A 27,431-nucleotide genomic window follows, 5' to 3' on the forward strand; every position below is an offset into this window, starting at 1 on the left:
CTTCTCCCCAGAAGAAAAGCACTACTCATAAGCACACAAAATATTCAGAAGCTCCAGGAGGTACACAGACCCCAGGTTCAAAGCTTCTGACTTAGAACATTCTTTGGCCTGGCCTTTAGCAACCTCATAGCTCTTCATCAACCTGTCCTCTAGGCTGAGTAGCCTCACTCACTGAGGATTCAAAATTTGAAACAACACATTTCTTAATTTCCAAATTCAGCGTCCCCAAATTCTGGCAAGACAATTCAACAGTGAGCTCAAGGCACTTTTCCCAGAAATATATCGCATCTCTGAAGGGTTCTTAAAGAGGGTAGCGTAAAATCACAATCAAACAGGCACTTGACACTCGCAGAAGTTTTTTGGGCCCCAACAGGTGCTGGCTAAGAAATTGCACATAGCTTTCTGAGGAGAGGCAGCATGGAGGTGTAGGAGATCTGAGTTCTCAGGTTTGTCCCCATGACTCCCCTTCCCCCCCTGCCCCCACCTGAGCACCAGACGGCAGAGAGACTAAGCTCTCTCAAGTCTCCTACAAATTGCTTAGGGGCACCAGATCAAGAATTTTAGCACCTATCCTCCCTACGATGCTTCTAGGCAGAGATGCCAAATCGCCACCCAGACGGTTGAGTGAGCTACACATCCTGAGACTCATTTCACTGGACACCAGCAGAGGAATAACCAGCAAAGCACAGCCAATTGGCACCAGCCTAAGAACTGTTCCTGCCCCTGAACATGCGAATGGTGGCATACTCCCTAGGTCAGCATTACTTCAGGTCCTGCGGCCATTTATTTTAGCAGCTTTACAGAAAAACAAAAACAAAAACAAACTTCTCTTCTCTTTTCTCACTATCTCCATAAAACTTGAATGCAACAAAAAAACCATGCATACTGAAGTTGATGTAAAACAGGGAGTGAGAAGGGGCTGGGAAAGGGAACACAGCAGGAAACAGGGATGCTGTCGTTCACAGAAGCTACACCCAGCAAAACTGATGGCTGGGCTCTTCCACTTCCAGAAACCACCCCTATTCCAATGCAACTTCCCACTTCAGAGAAGAAGGAATGGAAATCCTTTTTACAGTGTGTTGAACTCAAAGAGCCGACAATGTCTCCTTCCAAAGGAGAGTGAGTTCTAGTCACCCGGCCATGATTCAGCCTCCCCATCTCCCATCACCACCTCTGCTCCAACCCATGGAATAAGTACTGTGGGATATCTCAGTTTTTTTACAAGGAGATTTATGGTCTTGTTCACTCCTGATCCTTGGAAGCATCACAGTGAGGACTTGGAAGGCCTGAATTTTCAGCCATCCACAGATGTTTCCCACGTCAAAGCCCAGGTCTTACAGGATCCCGGTTCTATCTCTCAGGACAACCCAAGGTTTAGAAGTCAGTGTCATTGGGTCCTCTGTCCTCTCCTTTGACAATTTAGACTCTGACCTCCATACCAATGAGGACAGGGTCTTTGAAAGATAAAGCGTTGGGGCTGGGCCGGGGGAAGTAGGAAAAGTGTCCTTATGGGCTTAGAGCTAAGACACAGTGAATCATGACAGGGTATCCAGACACTTCCATATTGATAGGCCTTTCCAACTAGGGGCATTCACATCATGAAGTGAGCCTGTCTGGACAAGACAACTGCATAGGATACTGGCTAGTGTTTTGCTTTTTCCTCTAAACAGCCAACTTGCCCCAACGTGGGAGTGATAATCCTTTGTCTGATGTGTCTTGTAGTCGTCGTCATCATCATCATCATCATCATAATAGCAAAAATTACTATTACTACTACTGTTACTATTTATCGGGCACTTACTACGTGCCAAATATGCAATAGTAACTCACTCTGCATATATTACCTCATATTATTCCTATGAAGTATATATTATTATCCACATTGTACAGGTGAGAAAACCAGAACTCATGGAGCGTTGAAGTAAGTCACCTGACTCCTTAGAGTCCATGCTTCTGTGCCATATAAATCATCCCAATTCCACTCTCATTACAGAATGAATAATCGGGAACAATGAGCTCCCTTCAACACACTTCTTTCATCAGAGGACCTGGCTTTCATTTATTCAACAAGTATTTCTGAGCAGTCACTATGTGCCTGTAGTTTCCCTATGTTTGCTCACAGGATGAACATGAAGTACACGGGCCCTGCCCTCAAGGACGAGACAAACCCGCCAAAAGTTAATGTCCTCCGGAGGCCACCAGGGTCTCTGCCATCCGGCCTTACCTGCTGGCTCCACCCCTTTCACCTTGCTGAACATTTCAACAGATGTCATATTTCAACAGACAAATTTGAAATATAGTTAATGTATATACGAGAAAAAGGACAAACCTCCAATGCTTCAAAATTAGAGAGCCATCATTTCTAATCTTCCACAACAACACTTCCTCCTCAAAAACAGTAAGCAAGAGATTCTTAAAAGTAGTATTATATGTAAGACACTAATTTAAAAATTGGTAAATAGGTTTAGAGGTTGGGTTACTTGTCTGTGATGACATGGCGGCCAATTCAGTGGGTTTAGGTTCAGCTGTGAGTGGCAAAAACACTAGAAGTTGGTCTCTCTCTGCTCCACTATCCACATTCTCCTTCCATTCTCCTTCCCTTTTCCTTCCAGCTCACCACTCTGTCATCCAAGGGTGAGACTCTTTGCCTTCATGGTGTCAGATGATGACATTCCCATTCCAGTAATAAGGTGGAAATGATAAAGAAGAGGCAAAGAACACCAAAGTGGCCTGATGTCACTTCTGCTTACATCCCATTGGCCAGAATTTACTAATATGGCCACACCCAGCTCTTAAGTAGACTGGGAAATGTAGTCTTAGTATCCATTTATCCAGACAAAATTTCTACTACTAAGGAAGAAATGATATTGGGGAGGAGCTAACCATCTCTGTTGCAGCTGCTAAGTGGTACAACTAGGAGAGGAACCCAGGTTTGAGGGACTGCAGAGACTCTACTCCATCAAGACCAGGTAGGGTTTAATTCCTATTTTTATAGCAATGCCCACTGGTACCTCTTCTTCACTGCATAAAGAAACTGCTGGGTATGATTTTAGAACTTTCTATAACATTTGTTTAGCTTTCGGTGCAATAGCTAGAAACCATCCCCAAACTAATTTATATGGTCTTTGGTGGTTTTAAAATATACTTACTAATTCTTTGATACTCCTCCCTTCAAAAGATGGAGACTAATTCCACTTACCTTAAGTATGGGCTGTAAAAGTGACTCACTTTTAATGCATATATGTGGCAGAAGAGACAATATGTGACATCTGAGACAAGGTCATAAAATGATCATTCATTGTAGGGAAAGCCAAATCCCATGTCATGGAGTCATTCAAGCAGTCCTATGGAGAGGCCCTCATGGAAGGAATTGAGGCCTCCAGCCAACAACCATATGAGTGAGCTTGGAATTGGATTCCCCAGCCCCAGTCAAGCCTTCAGATGACTGCAGTCCCAGCAAATGTCTTGACTACAATCTTTTGAAAGACACTGGGCCAAACCAGCCATCTATGCTCTTGAATTCTGATCCACAGAAACTGTGAGATCAAAATGTTTTTTTGGGCCAGCCCGCTGACATAGCCGTTAAATGCGCGCGCTCCACTGTGGCGGCCCAGGGTTCACAGGTCCAGATCCCGGGCACACACCGACACACTGCTTGTCAAGCCATGCTGTGATGGCGTCTCATATAAAGTACAGGAAGATGGGCACGGATGTTAGCCCAGGGCCAATCTTCCTTGGCAAAAAAGAGGAGGATTGGCAACAAATGTTAGCTCAGGGCTAATCTTCCTTACAAAAAAAAAAAAATGTTTTTTTGTTTTAAACCAGTAAGTTTTGGAGTAATTTGTTACACAGCAAGATAGCAATACAGGTCTCAATGTAAATTCAGTGCTCTTCCAGCCTGAGAACTAGAGAAAGCAGAAATGACCATCTTGATAGAGAACATTTGTATTTTAAATGGCTGTGTCCCAGCTCATCATCTGCTTTTAAATGAGTTGGAGCAGTGTTTAGATAAGATGCCCTGGATGCCACTGTGAAGAGGAAAGACCAGTGAGCCATCCCTGCTAGAACATATTGCTAATATCACATCCCTGAGTAGTCCCAGGAAACAGTTGAACCTACTGTTGGCCAATTACCGCCAGGAGAAACAGCTTAGCATCCATGAAGCCAACATCAAAATGATGAGTTTTGGCAAACTCTCTTCAGCAGCCGGAAGGATAATGCTAAACAATTCTACTCAACAGGTTAACTTATTTAGTTACCTGGGAAAGCACTGTGGGGCTTAATTACATTAGTAGATCTATTAGGATACATTTAAGTTGAAAGTGGAATGTTCCACAGGAACAACATCAAGGTTATTTTATGATAAGAGATGAATGGTTGGTAGCTCCTGTTCCTCAAATATCCCAAGTCAAGGTCATTCTTTATGAGGCAAGTTCTTGAACTCTTATACCAAGATATCACTTCTGCCTACTATCTCAAGCAGGGTTCTTAGCCATAAGAACCAGAGAAACATGTTCTATATGGGGTACTTAGAATCATCGAGTGGGGAAGCTTTTTAAACTACAATCTGCCCTCATCTCTCTGCATCTGGAGAATCTAAGATTAGTACCTCCTCCTTCTGAGAATCACCACCATTGTAAGCCACTAGTACCACTAAAAATAGGTAAAAAATTAAAAATAAAATCCTTAGAAATGTGAGGGTGAGAAAAAGTTGAAAAGCCACCAAAATCTCAGAAATAACAACATAAAATACTTCCATATTGGTTTTTTTATTATGGGCCAAAGGGCTTCTATTTAAAATACAGATGAGAAGACTGTTCTTCCAATGGGACACTTTAAGGCTGTCATTGGACAGCCTTTTTCCCCCAACCAACTGGAATCTTGGAGCTAAATTTAACACTCATTCACAGTAAATGTATTCGTTTTAGGGGCTGTCATATTTTTTTCTTCCTCTTTACTTGTGGATTTTTATTTTCTATTTCTATTCTGACAGCCTTTGCAGTTTATATTTCTTCCTTTATCAGATGATGTCTCGATCACTTTTGGAAGCAGGCAGAATATAAATTACAAATGAATAAAATGAAAGGGGCAGGAACAGTACTCAGGTTTCCTTCTTGGCCACAGCTATCAAAATGCATTTTCAGAACAAGATGCAGGAAACTACAAGAAGACTTAGGGAAATGTCCCTTTAAGTAGTGGGCCCTTGGAAGCAGCTACCATCAGAGAAATCCCTCCTTGGCTCTGCTAACAAAGCTTCAAAACTCTCCACAAAAGAGTTCCCTCTCAAGGCTCAAAGGCAGGTCAGGCCTCCAGGAGGAAGGTACCCAGGTAGGTGAAAGGCCCAGTTTGTAAGGCTAATTCCCAGCTCGGGAGCAGAACTGTGTATCTGGCACTCCCACTCCTGTTGGATGATGTGGTTCATTGTGTAGGTTTTATCGCCTCCTCTGGAGGAGAGAACTTTGAGCCATCAGCCTTCTCAGATAAGAGTTGTGAGCTTCTCTTCTTGTGACAGTAATGTTTCTGCCTCCTTAAAACCCCTCTTGAAAAGCCTGTAGAGGGAAGCGTCTCAAAAAACGCAAGTAGGGTGTGCCTCTGGGATTTTTAAATCAACCAGCAAAAGTAGGGGAGAAAAAAGGGGGGTGGGGGAGGGCTTCTTTACAAGAAAATAGATGATGAACCAGATGGGTGGGGGCGAGGAGGGTCTCCTCAGAGCTCCCGGCACAGGAGCCAGCCCCCTTCTGGCATGAACTCACGCCCATCACCAGCCTTTCCCGGACTGCACTGCACCTCTGCTCCCGGTGAGGAGCACGCTGGGCTCACGCAGAGCTTTAAAAATATCTCTCCACCCACTGAAAGTCTGATTAATCAGCCAAGTTCTCACCCATGTGTCACAGTGGTGGCAGTGATATATACGATAGTGACATGAGGGTGCAAGGAAGGCACAAAGGGTCTTATCTAGCAGGGAGGAGAATTCAGAGCATAAAACTTAAAAAGCATGAGCTCTGAAGCCAGGTGCCAGTTTGCTTCCCTGTTCCGACCCATGCTAATTACACGACCTTGAACAAGGTTATTTATCGTCTCCATTTTCCACAATTGCAAAAATGGGGTTAATAATAGTACCTGCATCGTGGGATTGTTGAAAGGATTAAAAGAGTTAATTCATATAACGCACTTTGAACAGTTCCTAGCCCATAGTAAGCACTCAATAAACTTCTGTGATGACGACGACAACAATGACGATGTTGAAAATTAAAAGATGAATAGGTGTTTCCCAGGTAGACAGAACATTCCTGAAACAAGCTGCTAGAACAAAGGCAGAGAAGCAGGAAAGATCTTGAGGCAGCAGGGAACCATCTGGAAGGCAAGTAGGAAGTGAAAGCAAACAAAAAGGTAGGGTCCAGGCCACACAGGACTTCATATGCCGTGTTACAGTGTTTAGGTGTAGCTAACACAGCTGCGGGCTGTGGAGAGCCATTTAAGAATTATAAGCAGAAGTGAAGTATTAAAGGATAAAGTGCTATGAAGGTTGAAAATTAGTTTTAACTGATTCAGGTAAAAAAATAAAATAAAATTATTAATAACAGACTTCTGCTGTAACAAAGTAACTGGTACAAGAATAACCCTCCCACCAGGTACAACCATGAAACTGAACAAAATATGTAAAGCTACTGTTTTCAGACAGTAGACAACAAGCACAGGATTGCCATTGCAGGCGGAGAAGGGAAATTCACATGGGGCTTCTCCGCCTGCAATTGCCCCTCTCTGCCTGAGGACATTTTCCCAACCACAGTTCATACTCTGGGGTAGCTGAAGGGGCTAGAATCTGTGGGGCATGGCAACAGAGAGAAGAAAATTATGCAGAGAGGGGGCCCCAGAAGCTTGTGTGTGTGTTCCCTATGAATACTTGGTTGAAGGTTGGGCTACCCATGTGCAAGTTGAGATTAAACCAGACTTACCAGGAAGCAGCTGCTGTGAGGCTGAGACTGGAAAACAGATACTAGAATTTAAGTATCTGTTAAGTAGGGACGTCTGAAAAACCTCATTAATACCCCAGGCATCCAGCTGAGACACTCGAAAGACCACATCTTAAGAGTAAGGAACACATTCTAAAGGCCTACTTTAGACCCACCTGAACAAACCCTAAAACCAAGCCCTGACAAGATCCACAAGGAAGACAGAGTTTGGAGGCTGAGTCCCTGCCAAGTTAGAGGGGCTTGGGGAAAAACTTGGGATTTCCACAGATCTACCCTAACAAAGCATAAAACCAAATCTACACAAGTTTAAGGTGGTCAGCTAGTAATTGAACTACTACTAGAGTAAAAATCAGCTCTCTTCAGAGAAAGATAATAGAACAGAGTCTCTAAACACAACATTCACAATGTTCAGTGTGGAGTCAAATAGTAACAGGCACGCAAAGAAACAAGACAATTGGACCATAATCTTAAAAAAAGACAATAGAAACCAACCCCCAGATGGCCTAGATGTTGGATTTAGCACATAAAAACTTTCAAGACCTATTATAAATATAGGAAAATATGTCCAAAGAATTAAAGAAAAAGTATTGTTTTAATGAGTAAACAGATAAGAGTATTTCAGCAGAGAAATGGAAACTATAAAAAAGAACCAAATGAAAATTCTAGAACTCAAAAAATTATTTGTGTGTGTGTGTGTGTGTGTGTGTCGGGAGAAAGGGAGAGATAGAAAAAGCAAATGCTGTGATATTATTAACAATTAAATGAAGGGTATACAGGTATTCACTGTACTTGCCAAAACCTCTGTAGCTTTGAAAATTTTTTTTAAAAACTAAGAAAATATTAAATATATATATTTATATAGTTGTAGGACAAGAGGAAAAAAAGTTATAAGCAGAGGGACAACCTAATCAAGTGTGTATTTGAGAAGCTTCCCTCCAAGGAAATGGAACTGCGCTGATACAGGGGGATATCATGGACCAGGCACAAGGAGATGAACTCCTGGAGACTACAGTCATCTAAGACGTGGGCACCTGGCCCAAGACAACAGCAATGAGGTCAAAGAGGGGAGAATAGTTACGAGATAAGGTGAGAGGTCAAGAGCTGCAGGACTTTGCCAATTACATGTGGAGGGTAAGAGAAAAAGAGGAATCGAAGATGACTCTCAAATTACCACTGTGGCTGACTGGGTAGAAAGTGATATTATTTCCTGAGAAAAATTCCAGATGAGGGGCAGTTTTGGAGAAAAAAGAAAATCCATTCAGCTTTGGATCTTTAGAGTTTAATCACCTTGTGGGACATCTACACAGGACTATAGGTAGCAGGTCTAAAATTCAGGAGGGAGGCAGGGATTGAAGATATATATCTTAAGGCAATCGGCACAAAGATGCCCTTGCGGAGAACAATAAAAACCAACCCCAAGAGACAACAGTGCGTAAGGAGTGGGCAGAAGATGAGGGGCACGCAGGAACAGTGCAAATGACAAAGAGGTGGAAAAGAGGTGGGAGGAGAGCCAGCTAGTGGCATGGATGCCAGAGCAGTGACAAACTTCAAAACCGAGGATGTGAGCAACACTGCCAGATGCTGCAGAAAGTCCAGAATAAATACTGAGAGTCCACTGGATTAGGCAAACAGGGGTCCTTGAGGCAGTGACTCTAGAACAGTCTAAATGAAGTCAGCCAACTACTAAAACAGGGCTTTGTGACGGAAAGGTGGCGGATTGATACAGGCACTCCCAAACTCAAATTAAAATACCCCCAAAAATGTATGTACAAACACATCACCAGAAATATTAATTTTGAGACATGTACACATGTCAGAGGCTGAGGAGAATTTTCGCTAATTGCAACACCAATGAAACTGGAGAAACACAATTTCCACCCACCCTGGGAACTACAGTGGCACATATGGAAGGAAGACACTGACACACCACCATTGCCCCTGCCAGGGACCCAGAGGCTACACTGACCAGCAAATCAAGCAGTTGTTCCCTATTTCATAGCAGCTGTTTTCCATGGTGATCTATGCCCCAGCCCAAACCCACCTCAGCAGCACCCCTTTTCTAAGCTCATTTAGGGAACACAACTCTCAAAGAGTGATTGGAGCCATGGGTTGGTGTGTCTCATCCACGATTTGAGGCGGGGGAGATGAGAACCAGAATGTACCTGGGATCGCTGAATGCTGGATACTAGTTTGGAAACAGGAAGGAGAGCTGGAGAGGGGAAGCACAAAGGAGTTATACAAATCTGTGGCCCAGGAAGTGAACCCAACAGTAGGGGCAATCAAGATCCCACCTCTGCCCCCAGCAGCCGTGCTCTAGATGAATGTCTTCTAGAAACTGGACTCTCCAGCTGGGGCTGAAAAGAGGACAATTACCCCAGGGCTGGGATAAAGTGAAGATAGAACAAAGAAGGCTAAAGACTCTCTATAAACCTTGTTTGCTGACAAATATGGGGCCTACAAAGAACTTTAATTGTTGAATCACAATGCAGAACAGAAAAAAGCAAAAAGGATCATATAAAAACATCTTCTAATGCAAAATAAAGGTAGCATCAGCTGGAAGACTTGGAGAAAAAGGCTTTTATATTTATAATTATATATAAATATCATTGTTATATAAAATATATATATTATATATATAATTTATGACAGGAAACAGAAGAGATTTTCATAAACAATACAAGTTGTTCTCAATAAGACAAAGAGTTGGAAGAGAATAAAAAAATATGGCCCCAGTAAAACAGCAAGAGAGAGCCACGAGGAGAGTGCATCCTAAGACCACAGCAGCAAAAGGAGGATGGTTAGATTATGTCCTAACAGCTGCAAACTGGAAACAACTCGAACACCCATCCAGAATAACAGATAAATAAATTGAGGCTTATTTATATAAAATGGAACACACATATTAATGAAAATGAATGAATATCAGCTAGCCTCAAAAACATGGTTGAGTCTCACAAATATAATATTCAGGACAAGAAGCTGGATGCAAAAGAAGAGATGGCCTGACCCCTCTGAGATGAAGGGAAAACACAAACACAACCCAACGATGACAGTAAGCAGGGCAGTGGTTGTCTCTGAGGAAGAGATATGGGGAAGCCCCTCGGGGGACCTCAGGGTGCTGGAAACACCTTATTCCTTGACCCAGGTGGTTGTTGCATGTTTCACGTTCCATAAGAATTGAACTGTACATTAGCACTTTTCTGCATTATACTGTATTTTATTATACTGTATTATATTCTATATTCTGTATTATACTTTGACCAAAAAGTTAAAAAAAAAAAAGGGAAGGAGAGCTACTGAAATAAAATCAGGCTACAAATAAACTGAAACTTTCATCCATAATGAAAATAGGCTCTCAAGGCAATAACAAAAAAGTTTTTTAAATGACTGCAGACAATTGAATCAGTGATGTGGAATACAAACTCAAGAATGAGTGCAGCAACGCAAAAAGAGAAAAATAATATGAGAAGAGACGTGTAATGTGAGAAACAAAGAATGAAGATCTAGCATTAGATGGAAGGTGTTCCTGAAGAAAAAAACAGAAATAACAGCCATCGAAGATGTGACAACAAATTAACCTAAGCTAAAAGGAAGACCCAAGACAGCAATCTGAGGAGCTGACACTGTTACTGGCAAAAATAATGTGAAATACCCACACTTAGACATTTCACAACGGCCCAAGGGAGCCGTGAGGAGAGCATGCCCTAACCTCACAGCCGCACCAGAAGGGGGATGGTGGCATTAGATCCGAATAGCCCCAAACTGGAAACAACCCAAATATCCACCTGAATAGAATGGGTATAGAAACTGAGGTATATTTATATACAATGGAACACCATATATCAATGAAAATGAATGAACTTCAGATAGAGGCAAATTTAATCTGAGATTAGGACAGCATAACAAGATTATTCAATAAATAGCACTGAGAAAATTGTTTTTAAAAAATTATAATTCATATGTGTAATAAAATTCCACATGACACGCTCTAAAAGTGCAAGGGACTGCTAATAAATTTTGTATATAAACTCCCTGGGTAGATTGCAGAGTCCTCGGGGACAGGCAGTAAATATTATACTTATTTGATTTCCTCCTCCACCCAGAAAGCATTTGGGCAAACAGTCCTGTAATGAATAAATGAATGGATATGAATGAATGAATGAATGTCTCAACCAATTCCTTGTTGCTGAGTTTGTTGGGTGATTTCCAACTCCAGTCTGGCCAAATTGATGCAGCTTTGTGTTATTTCCTCCTGAGCTTTGTTTAAAGAGAAGAAATAGAAACTTCCCAGAGTGAATGGCAGCTGGAGATGGTCTGCATGGCGAGTGGCTCTTTTCACGCCTGGTCTCAGAGGGTAACCACTCAGGGATTGGGCGCCTTTGACCCTTACACTGAAGGAAAGAGGCATTCGTCCCTCTAAATACTAACCAGGTGGGGGATCTTGTCCCCGACGATGCATAAACAGGAGGCTGCAGCCGCTGCAGGGTGGGGAGCAGGGAGGGAGGACAGTACTAACATCTGTGCCTGAGGTAGCTGGACCACAAAGGATCCTTCAACGTCCATCAGTGTCCACTATGTCAACTCCCTATGCAACACCACGTGTCCTCTGAGGATAAATGAGTGGCCCCGAGCAGCAGGACTTTAGGGCTCGGCTTGACATGAGGCAGGCCCAAGAGAACAGCAAATAGGCAAAGGCTTAGCAAGTTCAGCTTCCCCAAGAACCAACCTGCAAGTCATCTGAACTGATTCACGCCAGTTGGTTTTCAGACCCTGCCGCCTGCTCTAAACTCAGCACACATCTGCACAGCCCTGCCCAGAGCCCCGGGATGCTCGTAATAAAGCACGAGCAGTCATAACTCAGGGTTCACCTTGGCAAAAGATAGATAAATAAGTAGAAGAAATCTTCTGTCAGAAAATAAATGGCCCTTCTCCAGGCTGAGAGCCTGGATGACCCTCCTGAAGGACAAACACTGCATCTTCACCAGCCGGCCTCAGGCCATAAAGTCTGGCTTCACTCAATCAGGGACCCCCACCAGGGCTTCCACTGCTAAGTCTGCCCACCTGGGCTGGAGGACTGTTAGCATCACTCCCTGCTCATCTCACCTGCCGAGAAGGTGTGGTTCAGCCCTGCTCAGCTGCCTGGGCCTGGGTGAAGCAAGCTCCTGAGCTCTGCTGCTTGCCCAGGAGCACAGAGGGCCTTTCCGCCAGGCACCCCAGGGGAGGCGAGGGGCCAAAATCCAGCCAGCGGTCCTCCTGAAAAGCTGTGTGCCGCAGAGGTGGCCCAGATTTCACAGAGAAAAAAGCCTTCGAGAAATCATCTCTTGATTATTCATGGCAAAGTGGGGAGGGAGGAGGAAGGGAGATGGAAAGCCAGGATGTGTGAAAGCCACAGATGATTTTCCAACTTCATTTGGTTAGTAATCTCAGCCTCTTGAAGAGTTGCCAGTTCTCAGGGCCTCTGCTCAGCAGAGCCCCATGCATGAGGCTCCCCGTCCCTCCTGCTAACTGATGACTTGATGACTAAACCCAGGGGACCCACTCAAACACAGCAAAAACCCACCCAAATCAGGGCATCACCTGCCCTAATCCCCACTCCTGGGGGTGCGGGAAAGCTGGGGCCTCGCCTTCCCTGCCAAACGCAGCCAGTCCAGCCTCGCTCAGCCTTCTTTATGGTCACCAGGACGGACTCACTTCAGAGGTGGTCAGGGCTCTATTGCCTGCCTCTATTGCCCTGCATCCAGATGTCCATTGGCCAACTGAAGCCCAGGAGATCCGAGGGTCCCGCTCTCCTCTTTGGCCACCAGTCTCTGTCCAGACCGCAGTGAGCAGCTGCTGGTCCTCAGGAGCCAGCTCCTCCCGCATCACTCCCGCCTCCTCTAACATCCCAGCCTCTCCTCAGACGCAGCCCTCCAGCGTTCACGTAAATAAGCGTGGGTCTAGAGAAGCAAGCAAACCAAATAGACAAAGGCAGGAAAAACCATCCCATGACCCTGACCTTCGCTTCCCTCATCTCCTGCCAATGGTGAAGCGAGTCTGGCCTCCCTGGCCCAGAGCTGAATCTCCCACCATCCCCTTGTGAGAAACGTGCACGGAGAAAGCACACTGGTTCGGACCATTACACATACAGAGCAAAGATGTGGGCCATCTGGGGTAATTTTGACTTCTCTGTTTTAGAAAGTAAATTTAAACTTCATGTTTTAAAATGGTGTTACACGGGAACACAGCATTCCAAAACACTAGGGAAAACCGATTCTGGTTTGGCCTCAGCAGATGTAGCACCTAGATACAGCATCTGGCTGAGTCAACCTAATTCTCTATTCTAGAAAAAAATTCCTCTCCCTCTTTTTAATTTCTTCTAATCAGGGGGTTAGTTTACCCATGGGGATACAGTGGGGCCCTGTCCCAGGATGAATGTCGTCATCATGTTCCCAGGCTTGTTCTCATCCCTAACCCTGCCTTGAGTACCCAGAGCTGTACTGTGTTGCAAAGGAACAGCAGCAATTAAAATAATTGCTGTCCATTCCCACCTCAACACCGCTTCCACATGATTCTAATCTGGGCAGGATTCAAGCACCATGGCCACAAGTCAAGAGACAGCCGTTAGCAGGGCTTAAACCTCCCCTGCACCTGGGCCCCATCATAAATGACAATATGAAAACACGACAACACCACTGGTGACAAAGATTCCATAACCTGGAAAACACACTTTGGGAGTTGAAGGCTATCTCCTCAGTCAGTATCCAAGAAATCAAAACATTCACCATAGATTTTTCAGGCTATAAGGTCTGTCCCACACAAAGAAGTCACTTAGGCAGAATTTATCTCTAACTCTTTGCCATTGTACCCGAGTTAGACTTGGCCACAACTGGTGGCCAGAGCCTGGCGCTTTCACCTTAGATGCACAATAACCACAAATGCCTCCCTTGGGTGGTAACCTCCCAAACAGGGTGGGCTCCTTACCATCTAGCTCCTCCACGGAGATGTTAGCAAGCTGCTCGCTGTCGCTGCCAGCAGAGAGAGAGCGGTTGAGGTAATTCCCCTTGTACAACAGGCCAGCGGTCACATGGTGGAAAGGCATCTTCTCCCTGTTCACAGGAGAAGGGGGGCGGGGAGAGAGAGACATCATCATTCATTCCTCCTTTCCTTCCTTAAAGGACCACCCCAGTTTTCAGATGGCCAGTGTTACTTTTAAAATAACAAGAACATTTCTAGAGGGAAAGTCAGAACATTCCAGGGTCCCCGGGGCCTGTACAATCCCAAATGATCTCAAGTTCTATCCCTTCCTTCATGCTACGTCTTACTTCATTTTCCCCGTTTAATTACGAATTGGAACCATGTTGTCCTTGCAGACTGTGGGACACCATGGCATCATAAAACCGTCTCTCCATGCAAACAAGAGTACTCCCTGCTCCTTCTCTTGGCCTGATAAACTCTTTCTCGATCCTCATAAGAAAGGACCCTGCATCCCAGAAACACTGGGCTGCCCAGGGACGGGACATCTTGGCTGTGGCCATGGGGAGATCCAAGCACTTCACTGTTCCCAGGTAAGCACGTGTTCCCCTAACACAGCACTCACAGAGGGAGCAGATGCCCAGGCTCGAAGTGAACACGTACAGCAGTCTGCACCTCTGAGAAGCAGCCCCCACGCCGGCCTGCTTGCGTGAGTGGCTTGTGAGCACACCCCTCTGAGACACCACTCACGCCTGCCCTGCGGTAAAGGGGAGTGACGCCTCAGGGTGCCCCAGAACGAAGCAGCTTCTGGCACCCTCACAGGAAACTAAAGCCTCCCCCTTAGTCAGACCAGACTAACAAACCCTCCAGTCAAAGCTCCTCTGCCTAGGCGGTCACCACAGGGGCTTAGAAGTTCCCACTGACGCAAGGCAGGCCAGAGGCTCCAGGCTAAAGGGGAGGGAAGAGAGGTGTAAGGAGAATGAAAGAGCAGGCCCAGAAGAGAGGGAGGAAGGGCAGTTACAAAGGTGAGCACGGCTGTTACAGTGAGTGAGCCACTGAGCACATCAGGTTCTGCTTCCCCATCTGGAAAGCGGGCTCGGAGGACTGATAAGCCTGAGAGCAGAATTAGGGAATAGGTAAGAAGTATGGGGAGTCAATTATAGGGCAAGGGTTAAAACACTTTCTTAACAGAGCTCCAGGAAGGTGCTGGGCACCTTCCTGGGCAGCACTGGAAGGAGTAATCTTCCCGCCACTGGGGACATTCAAGTAGAGGCTGAGCGCCTCAGTGCCAGGAGTTCTGTGGGAGAGAAATGACCTCTGAGCTTTCTCCCCACACACCTATCACTCTCATGTAAGTCATTTCAGAGTCTCTTCAGCACTAAAGTTTTCATCAGTGGCCAGAGTGGCCCCTCTGGGCACTGCTGAGTAACAAAGTGTAAATTACAGGAAAAGACAGCCAACAGAAGGCTAGTCTCTGAGGATGACTGTTCAGGGCACCCAAAGCTCACTATCCCTCCAACCACACTCATGACAGCAACCGTCCCTGATCACGGGATGCGGGAGCTGGCAGGCACTAGGGAGCAAGGACTCCTGTCTTCTCTTCCCTGAGACGGCCTTGAGTGACAGGCCGGGTGGGACGCCCACTCCTCTCTCTCCCTCCAGTCTGGAGCACACACCAGCATGGTTTGGGCTGACAGCTGCTGACTTAGAGATCAACCAACGAGACTCCTCAAAGTTACAGGGCTTGACCAAGAGCACAAAGCAGGTTAGAGCAAGAATCAATTCTAGAACACAAGCTTCCTTAGTCCTCTTTCGACTAAGCAGCCTCAGCTGAGCACCAGACATTTCTACCCGGATGTCCAACTCTCATTTCAAACTCAAGATGTCTAAAAATGAATTAATTTTCTTCCTAAAAAAAAATAGGCCACACTTCCTGATTCCTCTATTTCTATCAAAGGTACTTTTCACTCATCATAACAACTGGGACGACTCTCACAAATGTTCTGGGCCCTGACAAGTAAAACAGACACATGGCTGAGCCAAGAGCCAGCCGTCAGCCTCCCAACCACCCTTAACTCTTTCCACGACTACCAAAATGTGCCTCGCCAGGCTGATCACAAACAGCAGGATGCTAGGTACAAAGTGCACACGCATTTGCCAGTTATAATGGGTACATCTTTAGCTAACTATGTCAGACCTCCCCCTCGGCCAAACCTATCCTTACACATAAAGAGAATTCAAGAATCTTTCTCTGGAAGAACCCTTCAATTAACATCTCCTCTTGTCTCTAAGTTAAATTTCAGACCAAACAGGTTTAAAAGTGAGAATCAGACATATGAGTTAGGCCAATCCTGATTTGGGGGGCTATGTGCTGTAGTCTTTTCAGTGTGGACAGGCTCCCACGGTCTGGAGATGAGAAGTAACATTGGTTAATGCTCCCCGTGTGGTTTCAGCTTCCCTCTCAGCCCTGGCCCCACGACCCAGCAGCCTCACCAGCTGTTATTTCAACCATCTTTTAAGTCCTCTGTAAACAGGGGAAGACACTGACACTGATCTTATCTAATTTTGCTACCTGGAGAGAGCCCCACTCAGGTCCGTATAGGCGCTGACAGCTTTCCTTCCCGTTTCACCACTCATCACTCTAGTTCCCCAGCACTTTGTAAATATCTTCCCATTATCGGCTTTATCTGGCTGTCGGAAGCTTTGGATCCACCACACACATTTTTACAGCTTCAATTACAAAGTTATACCGAAACGAACATATCCAAGCCACTCCCCAGTTCAGCCACGGAATAAATGTTGAGTACTTTGCAGAGAAAACTGGTCACAACTGAATCCCACTTGGTATATCAACATAATTTGCTTCTGGAAAAAGCAGCTTACAAAATTAGGTACGGATTCAGTTCATTCAGTCCCTGCAGCCAAAACACTCAAAGTCTAGTGGGAAGGGAAACGTGCAATTGAACCATCCATATAGATAAATAAAGTCATGTTCAGGAAAGGGAAGAACATTATCCCAAGTAAGCTAAAAACAGCTGCTGCAATTAAGCACTAAATTTCACTCCAAGCCACCTGGGCAAACCCAAGTTTTAAGATCCTCTCTTTGGCTAAAGGAGGGAAACATACGAGTTCATGGGCAAAGACCAACGTGGTCCTGAACTAAAACTTAAAGATGGATCCTTACATGGAGGTCAATGAACAAAAAATATATATAAATATTTTCAATAGCAATTTTACTCATTGAGAAATATTAAAGTGACTGGTTATCATGTGAATAATTTCTCTGTATTTTTGGTAGGGCAGTATGGTTTCATGGTTAAGAATCAGAACTTTCTCGTCAAAAACAGTGTTAGATTTAAATCCTAGCTCTGCCCTTACTAGCCATGTAGGTAAGTTATTTACCCGCTGTAAGCCTCAGTCTCCTTCTTTATAAAACTGGGGTTCTGATACATACTGAACAGGATTTTTATAAATATGAAATAAGGTATGGAAAGCACTGGACTTAGCCCCAGGCACATCTCAGTAAATATCATCAGTAATTATTTGCTAAGGATTCTATGCAGCAGGATGCAGGGCAAAAGGAGGTCATGGATGTATTGGGTTGAAGCTAAAAATGCTGGGTTATGAGGGAGGGTTATAAGGACCCAGCAGAGGGTGAGCTTCAGAGAGAAGCTGGCTGGCATTGGGCACCACGGTGCTGAGGGATCTGGTGTGTGAGCAGCAGAGCACCGGGAGTGTCAGCAAGCAGTGGCTGTATCAGGAGGAAGAGGTTATTTGAATGGAAAGCACCAAAGCTGAAGAAGACTCTATTTCCTGGGCTCCAGGGAGGCTGACTCTTGTGGTCACATAATGGACAAGGTATCAGGAGGTTAAAAACAAAAGGGGGTAGTTCCTGTTTCTAGGGTCGAGGAACTGGTACATTTGTTGGCAGAATAATAAACCGAAGAGCCCCATTCACATTGACTTGAGATGATGCCCTTCAGTGACGGTTAATTTTATGTGTCAACTTGACTGGGCCATGGGGTGCCCAGATATTTGGTTAAACATTATTGTAGGTGTGTCTGTGAGGATGTTTCTGAAGGGCATCAATATTTGAATGGGTAGACTGAGTAAAGCAGGTTGTCCTCCCTAATATGGGTGGGCCTCATCCAGTCTGTCGGAGGCCTGAATGGAATAAAAAGGCAGAGTAAGGGAGAATTCATTCTCTCTGCCTGACTGTCAAGCAGGAACATGGGTCTTCTCCTGCCCTTGGACTCAGACTCAGACTCAGACTCAGACTCAGAATAGAGCTTATAGCATCAGCTCCCCTCGGTCTCCAGCTCGCCAACTGCAGATTATGGGACTTCTCAGCCTCCATAACCATGTGAGCCAATTCCTTACACTAAATTTCTTTCTCTCTATATATATCCTATTGGCTATGTTTCTCTGGAGAACCCAGACTCATACACCTTCTGTTTTTTTCACTACACTACTTAAGATCCAGGCACACTGCTGTAGGCTGATATTATTATTCTGGACAAAGAGTGTACCAAACATAATTCTGCAGGGCCTCTGACGCAGTGTGACTCAAAGTGTGGTCTGTGGACCACTGCCAGTCAAACAGTTTGTTGCTGGTCTGAACGAGATAAGGACAGGAATTGAGAGAATGCAGTGAAATTTTTATAGCAATTTATAGCATTGTTCCAACTTGTAAGCATGTGACCAATTGACTTGATTTTTGTATATCGTTGCTTTTTTATTTTATTTTTCCAGTAATTCATTCTTACTGTATTTTATAAAAGTATCAGTCTGCCAAGGACTGGAACTTTAAAAAAAACAAACTGGTCCTTCCCCACTAATAGTTTGAGACGCACTCCTCTAACGTATTTGAGTTGCATAGCTTTCTGGTAATGGACCACAGAGAGAAAAAAGACATCTAGAGAAACGCATTTTAACTTGTCTCTGAAACTTTTTCAAAGAACTTAAGAATTTTTTGAAGTCTTGGATGGACTTTGGAAAGGAGGTGCAAGACCTCAGCTGAAGTTTGGGCTCTCTGGAGAGTGTCTACAGTGTGCGTGGAATCTACTGCATTCTTGACAGCGGTTCCTGTCCTCTAATTACCAGACATACAAGTGGCAATATTGACCTTGCATTCTAAAGTTAAAGAGCCTAGCCAACCTCGATAGGGCCTTTGCCAAATTCTCCTAAAAATACCCATGAAGGCACACGAAACTAATGATACTCCTGACAGCACCAATGCCAGAGTATGGAAGAAGCTTCCATTAAATCAGTACAATTAGGATTACAATGACAACCAGTGGCATACCAACACTCTGAATTCAGAGACTAAATAATAGAGTGAGATAGTAAGGGGATAAGAAGAGATTTTTATCTACCCAAATTCTCTTCTATTTCAGAGACTCAGGAATGACAAAGCACAACATCAGACAATCACCCTTCCGTCTATGTTGGAATTGCTTTTTAAAAGCACCCAGTGTCAAATCCCCACTGTCCTCAGCACCACCGTGAAGCAGCAACCCCCTTCCTCTAGCTACTCAGGGATCATGCCTCCCATATACATCGTGGCTAGGAATGGAAGGATCTGAGGTGTGGGCCCTACACGTGAAATATGAAATTTGCTACATGCACGGGTGTTTGTGAGAAGGACCCTAGGAGCGATGACCTATGGGGATTATGGTTTTTCATGTATTGCTTTTGACTAAAGAAGTACTGCAGAAGACCTGAGATACCCCAGAAATGTATGTCTCCTCCTCAGAGTCCAAGAGTTAAGTTATGGGAACAAGAAGATCCCATCTTACTCCAGCAAAGACGCACTAGAGGAAAGCCAGCTAGACCCTGGGCATTTGCCAAGCACTTATAAAACAATTGTGTTCCCTTGTTAAGATCCTGCAGGGGCAAGCCAATTGGCAAACAGGGTTTGGACAAAGCTCAAATCAGACAGCAATGAGTAAGCAGAAAACACCAAGGTGGAGGTCTGTATAGAAGTTCTGCATCATTAGAGGAGGAAGCACTTGCAAGCAGATGTAGAGCAAGAAACATATTGTTGACAATGATATGATACGAGAAAGAAGATAATTTTACAAGGTTTCTAGTTATGTCCTTAAAAACAAGTAAGAAAGTAGGGTGTCCATGAAATAAGAATGCAAATTCATAAGAAAATATCAGAGTAAGTGAGGAGATATCAAGTCAAAAGGAAAAGACAAAATAGGCTGAGAGGCAAGATGATTTGGAAAAGGTGTAGACCTTTGCAAAGCAAAGAAGAAATCTAAAAACCATAGCACGGAAATCTACCTTAATGGCAATAAAGATTATTTCAAACAAACAGAAAATTCAGCAAATAACGTAATGCTCCCATGGACTCACCACCCAGATTGAACACAGGCTAATATTTTGCTTTATTTGCTTTAGATTTTTTTAAAGCATTAATGTATTACATGGAAGCCCTGCCCACCTATTCTATCCCTCCACCTCCCTCCACAATGACACCTCTATTCTGGAGGTGGAATATATCCTTCCCCTCCATGTTTTTAAATTTTTCTGCATTTAAATGTAACCATATAGAATATATTATAGTATTACTGTATATATCTTTAAATTTACATAAATAATGTCACACCATGCATATGTTTTTGCAACTTGCACATTTCACTCTGTATTAGATTTTAGGGATTTATCCAAATCCATATACATATATTTAGTTAATCCATTTTTAACTGCTCCACTGTTTTTCCACTGTATAAATATGTTGCAATTTATTTACCCATTTATTCAATTGACAGAAAATTATGATGCAATGAACATCCTCACATGTGTCTCTTTGTATATATTTGCAGGAACTTCTCTATCCCACATACATAGGTAAAATATTTCTGGATCTTGCCAAATTGCTCTCCAAACTGGTTGAGTCAGTTATCTATTGCCACAGAACAAACTACCCCTGAACTCAGTGGCTTAAAACAATAAATATTATCTCACAGGTTCTGTGGGTCAGGAATCAAGAATTGCTTAGCGGGGTGGTTCTGGCTCAGGAGCTCTCCTAAGGTTGCAGTCAAGACATTAACCAGGGGTACCAACATCACAGGATGTGATTAGAGACGAGGATCCACTTCTAAGATGGTTCACTCACTCCGCTGTTCACAACAGGTCTCACTTCCTTGTGGGCCCCTCCATAGGGCTGCTCAAGTGTTGTTAATGACTTGGCAGCTGGCTTCCCACGGACAAGTGATCCAAGAGACAGAAGGGGGGAGCTTTTATGACTTGGTCTTGGAAATCACACACCATCACTTTTGCCACTTTCTGTTCATTAGAAGCGAGTCGCTAAGTATAGCCCACACTCATGGAGTGGGGAATTAGGCTCCCACTTTTGAAAGATGGAGTATCAAAGGATTTGTGGACATATTTTTAAACCATCGTAGTGGTTGTGGCAATTCACAGACCCACCATTAGTCTAACAGTGTGTCTATATCCCCAGTAGTCTTGCCAGCACGTGGTGTTATCAGACTGTGCCATTTTCCTTAATTGGATTTCCTTGATTGCTAATTTAGGCATCTTTTTATATGGCTTTTGGCCATTTTGGTTTCCTCTTCTATAAATTTGCCTTTCATCTTTATCTGTGTGGTTGTTTATCATCTTTGCATTGCTTTGCTATTCCATGTTATTGTTGTCCATTTCAGTTCAACTTTACTTTTAAATCCCCCAAAATTAGTCATTATTGTTGTTGTTGCTCTTGTTGCATTTACAACCAATGCTTATCTAGACTTTTTCACAAGTTTACCACTTTCTCTGTTGTTGCTTCTTGCAGAGCACTCTCTCCTTCTGGGTTCAATTCCCTTCTTAAGGAGGAGGATTTAATAATTCTTTCATTGAGGAACAGTAAATGGAAAGCTTTTTAAGTCTTTGTCTTAAGAAAGCCTGTATCTCAATTTCATTTAAATTATAGTTCAACTTGGTAGAGAATTATAAGTTAATTATTTCCTTGGTACTCTGAAGATAATTTGTTGCTGATGAGAAGTCTACTTGTTGTTCACCTGTTAACACTCACTCTGGACAATTCTAGATCTGTATTTTCAGATATAGGCTCTCTCCCAATCTCTATATTCTCTCTTTTGTAAACTCTTATTAGATGTATTTTGGACTTCTTCATTCAAGCTCAATACTCTTGATTGGCTCATCCAACATCCATTCATACTCCATTGAAAAAGTTGAAAAACTAAAAGATGTATTTTCCAGATTTTCTTGTTACTAGAGTTCTGGAGGAAAATTAGTTCCTATATTCAAAAGCACTTGCATTAAGTTTGGAATGTAGAAGTGAGGTGAAAGCAGTGGCATACTGGTAAATGTTTACCAACTGGGTCTCAAAAAAAAGTCTTAAGGGGCCGGCCAGGTGGTATAGTGGTTAAGTTCACGCACTCTGCTTCCACGGCCCGGGGTTTGCAGGTTTGGATCCCGGGTGTGGACCTACACATAGTTTGTCAAGCCATGCTGTGGCAGGCATCCCACATATAAAGTAGAGGAAAATGGGCATGGATGTTAGCCCAGGGCCAATCTTCCTCAGCAAAAAGGGGAGGATTGGCAACAGATATTAGCTCAGGGCTAATCTTGCTCACACACACAAAAAAGTCTTGATTTGCAGCATTTTCCCATTTCCATGGTGTAAATACTCCCACAATGGCCAATTCCAAGCTACCAACATGATGTCATTGAACACGGAATTGGGAAGACATGTGCAGTGGTATACTAGTACACCATTATTCAGTATTTCCACCATACAGATGGTATAGATTAAATTGACTACAAAATCATAGATAATAATAAAGTGTAGTCAAATAATTAGGAAGTGATGAGTTTTTAGTATTTATTACCTTTGATTTTTATAATTTATTTAATTGTAAGTTTATAGTTCATTTGAGAATATGTTTGTATTTCATTTATCATTCGAGTGGCTGTGTTTAATAACAAGCTCATAAAATTACTGAAAATATAACAACCAGCTTTCACAAACTGGTATGAGCTGGCTCCAGCATGCCACTGAATGAAGGCCTTTTTCCTGACCACTTCTGTTTCTGTTTCTACAGGAAAGAAAAGTCATGGAATCATGACATTTTCCTGCAGCAAGGTTCCACCGTCCACTCTCCAGCTACCTGGCTGTGAAGAAGCGGTCATGGTGATGGCAGCAAGAGTAGCAATGGCTTCCAAATCCTTGGATCACAGCTTCAAAGGTCCGTTCTCCAGCTTTTTGGGGGTCAAGAGAAAGCTTCAGGAACAGCAAGCATATTCCAGGAGCAGTCTCAATTGTAATAACTCTCCTGGAGAGTCGATTCTGAATTACTCTGGGAGTCAATCTAGAGATCCACCTAAAATCCACTCCTTCAGCCCTTCAACAATTTTGTAAGCACCAAAGTCCCTGTATTAAATCCCTTCCTGTTTACAATACCCAGAGTGGTTACTGGTTCTTGAACTAAACCTTAACTGATACACTATTGTATCTTCCAAGTTTCTTAAACTCTTTTACAGTTTTTTTCATATTTTTATCTTTCTGTGTATCTTATAAGTAATTTCCCCTAAATTATTTTCAAAAGCACAAACTCTTTTTTCAGTTGTAACGTAACGTGTGGTTTAAACTGTCTGTTGAGTTTTTCATCTAAATGACTATATTTTCCATTTCTAGCAGTTTAATTTGCTTCTTTTATAAATCTACCTCTCATTTTTCACTGAGTATGAATCTTTCATTATAATTTTTATTCGTTTACCTTTTCGTATTTTCTTTCAGAATATCATTCTATGATCTCAATTTCTTAAGGCACTAATCCTCTTTTTTTGTATTCCTCTGACTTTTCCCGGGGGGTAAAGAGCTTCCCAGTTGAGGACCAGTTTGTACATTCACTCTTGGCTTGGAATGCCTACACCACATGGGTAGTGTAAATTTGGACTGCACATTCCTGAGGCACAGGTTTGGAGTTCTGTCACTGGGGACTTCTTCTTTCACAGCCATTGATCTGGGCAGAAATAAGCATCTCTGTCACCCTGCTGGCAGTGGGCAGACTGAGTCTAGTCCCCACTTATAGCAGGGGCAGCCACACGAGGGTCTCAGTTCCTCCTTCCTGCTGTTGTGGGTCCAAGACCACACCTTTCCTCCCTGCATGGACATTCAAACTCCCAACGACCAGAGCCTTTCTGGGTTTTCCTACTCCGCAGCAGAATCCACTCCTATGCTTTCCTCTCTGGGCTCTGAGTTTCCTCTTCCTTTCTTTCACACTAAGTTATTTTACATAGTCAGGAAAACAGAGCCCATGTCGGGTAATTCAGTAAAAAAACTTAAAACAGTGAGCTATCTGCTAAGTGGTTAGAAGAGCTAAAAAGTGCAACAGAGCATGGTTAGCAGAGATTAACAATAGCAGAAAGTTGTTCCCACCCCTAGTCTGGAGAAACATATGGAGAAGGTGGCATTACCAGAACCTCAAAGTCAGGGTTCCCAGAAGGAGCTAGAACCATGGTAGAGGCTGCCCAACAGGAACTGGGACCGTGGAAGGAGAACCATGCCAAGATCCAGGGCAGGAGCCACTGAAAAGACAGGCACTGCTGGAGACATTTGTCAAAGGCAGACAGAGCGGGGAGAAACGCCCCAGCCTCTCTCTCTAGTCCCGCCTTCTCATCCCCAGCTGGTGCCTCCCTTTGGACCGAGAATCTGGAAATGTAGTCTGCAGGGATTAGTCCCTACAATGCAGAGTGAAGCAGAGGGAAGGAGGATAAATCTATAAGCAAGCAGGCAAACGACTGGCAGAGCTACATATTTAGATTTGTGTTATATGTTATCTAGCATTTCTGTGTTTATAGCAGGAAAAGAATCCACATTAGCTTAGTGACCACGTTGACAGAACTAGATATCCTGGTGACATTTTTGAATTTCAAAGAGGAGGAAAACTCTGCACATCCAGTAGAAAATACGGGTTACCCACAAAGAAACAAAAGGAGACCCAGCTTCCTTCAGAACAGCAAGCAAGCACAATAAGGGCACAAACTCCACCTGCTGCTGCCGTGAGAAGGTCCCTTAAAGTAAAATGAGGAGAGAAGTTTACAAAGTAAATTATGGGAAACAATTTTAAGACAAATGTAAAAGAAAAGAAAGTTCTAACATCAAAACAATTCAAAACAAAAAGCATTGAAAGTACAATGAAGATCATTTATGTTTAAAAAGGATAAAATCCAAAATAATAATATATTCATCACAGACCTCTATGTACCATATATCATATCCCTATACAATAAAAATAATTTAAATATAAAAAACTGATAAAAAATATTGGTGAAGACTTTAAAGTCATCCTCTAAGCCTTTGACAAATTACTTGGACAAAAAGTAAAAACAAAGGGGATATGAATAATGTAGACATTTTTTATGAAGGCTGATTTATTGTGTGTCTGTGTGTGCGTGTGTCTATACCCCCCAGAGATCACTTTTCAGATGTCTGTGGAACATTTACAAAATTTATCAAAGACCGCAAAGCAAACTCAGTAAAAGGTATTCCAAAGCACGTCTAGCACAGTTGAATATAAGTAGAAACCATAATAAAAGTCAATATTTTAAAAGGTAAAATTGAAATTTTTTCCAGCTTTATTAAGGTATTCTTGACATATAACATTGTGTATGTTTAAGGTGTACAAAGTGTTGATTTGATACATCTGTATATTGCAACATGATTACCCCCATAGCGTTAGCTAACACCTCCATCATGTCACATAATTACCATTTCTGTTTTGTGGTGAGAACGTTTAAGATCTACTCTCTTGGCAACTTTCAAGTATATGATACAGTATTATTAACTATAATCACCATGTTATACATCAGATCTCCAGAACTTATCCATTAAAACTGAAATATTTAATATACTCCCTTAAATACTTCCTAGATCAAAGTTTAAATTAAAATTAAAATTATAAGTTATCTTTAAAATAACAAAAATGGAAATAATTCTTATAAAAAAGCATATGAGGGGTAGCAAAGTAGTATTCAGATAAAATGTGAGGTAGTTAAGTGCTCTCATTATTTGAAAGAGAAAAACTAAATACTTAATAAGTCTTCAATGCTAACTTCTTTGAAAAATAACAACAAAATAAATTAAGAAAACAGAAAAAAGGAAATAATGGAAGAGATGAATTAGGAAACAAATTAAAAGAGCTGGTTCTCTGAAACAAAAGCAATAAACTAGACAAACCTCTGACAAGTTTATTAAAATAAATAGAGAAAGCACAAATAGACAACATTCTGAAATATGGGAATTTTGTGTGCAATTCTAGACAATAAATTTAAAACTGCTTAAATGAATGATTTTTCTCTCAAAATATAGAAACTGGATTTTTTATTGGAAGCAATGCAATTTATTTTGTTTTTTGGTTTTTGGGTTTTTTTGTGAGTAAGATCAGCGCTGAGCTAACATCTGCTGCCAATCCTCCTCCTTTTTTTTTCCCAAAGCCCCAGTAGATAGTTGCATGTCATCGTTGCACATCCTTCTAGTTGCTGTATGTGGGATGCCGCCTCAGCATGGCCGGAGAAGCAGTGCATCAGTGCACACCCGGGATCCGAACCCCAGCCACCAGTAGCAGAGCACGCACACTTAACTGCTAAGCCATGGGCTGGCCCCAGTGCAATTTAATATTATTCATGCTTACTGAAAATCTTGACGTAACACTTGGTTATACAGTGATTTGAAGATCTGCTGTTAGGTTGGGTGCATTTCCATACTTGATTTTGACATCTGCCATAACCAAAAATACACCTCAGAGAGAGACACAGATCCAAATGGAAGAAAAATGTCATTGGCAGTATTTACTAAATCTCAGTATTCATTCTTCCATTCCATCCCTCAAGTGTGCCAAGATTTTTGCTGATATTTGGCTGGTAAAGTTTCATCTTCCTTAACGTCGATGGATGATTTTGCAAACTAATTGAAAGCGGTTGCATTTTCATATTTTTAACAAATAGGTCTAAAAAACACTTGATCTCTTCATTTGGAAGATTCTGAAACAGTTAACAAAATTCTGTTTCCAGATTTTTTAACTTCACAGACTTGGGTTTGTAGACAGCATACTCACATCATTATTTTTAGCCACAAAATCACGCAATGGTTGAAACATTTCCAAAAACATCCATTTTCAAAAGTGCTCTTTCCATAGCATGAGTTTACTTTGAAAAGCAGTTATTTCCTCAATCTTGGTTAAAATGCCATCTTTAAGAGTGTGTAGCAGACAACATCCTGCCATCTCAGAAAAGATCAGCAATTGTGAACCATTTGCCTGTTTATGACAGAAAGTGTGTGTCTCTTCTTTGTGTTTGACAACTCTTTTAAGAACTTTGTCCTGAAATAAGCCACACACACTTTTTTGTGATATAAAAGCCATCTGCAGTCATTTTCCATCTCCTTTCAAAGATTTAGGCCAGGTTTCACTATTCATGAAAGTGAATATAGATTGACATTTAAACAGTCTTTTGAAGTTTTTAAATTGTTTTGGC

General features: G+C 42.7%; 1 protein-coding gene across 4 annotated transcripts in view; it reads right to left on the reverse strand.

Annotated features, from left to right (window-relative positions):
* Window positions 1-27,431, reverse strand: part of CALN1 (calneuron 1) — a 398,390-nt gene that overhangs the window by 343,739 nt on the left and 27,220 nt on the right. For all 4 annotated transcript variants that reach the window (XM_058569479.1, XM_058569480.1, XM_058569478.1 and 1 more), the window contains exon 2: window positions 13,935-14,059. In XM_058569479.1, the coding sequence (XP_058425462.1) occupies window positions 13,935-14,052 (118 nt within the window). In that variant the 5' untranslated portion in view covers window positions 14,053-14,059. The remainder of the gene's footprint in view (window positions 1-13,934; window positions 14,060-27,431) is intronic.

The sequence above is a fragment of the Diceros bicornis genome, chromosome 26 (assembly GCF_020826845.1).
Source record: "Diceros bicornis minor isolate mBicDic1 chromosome 26, mDicBic1.mat.cur, whole genome shotgun sequence".
Taxonomy (NCBI): domain Eukaryota; kingdom Metazoa; phylum Chordata; class Mammalia; order Perissodactyla; family Rhinocerotidae; genus Diceros; species Diceros bicornis.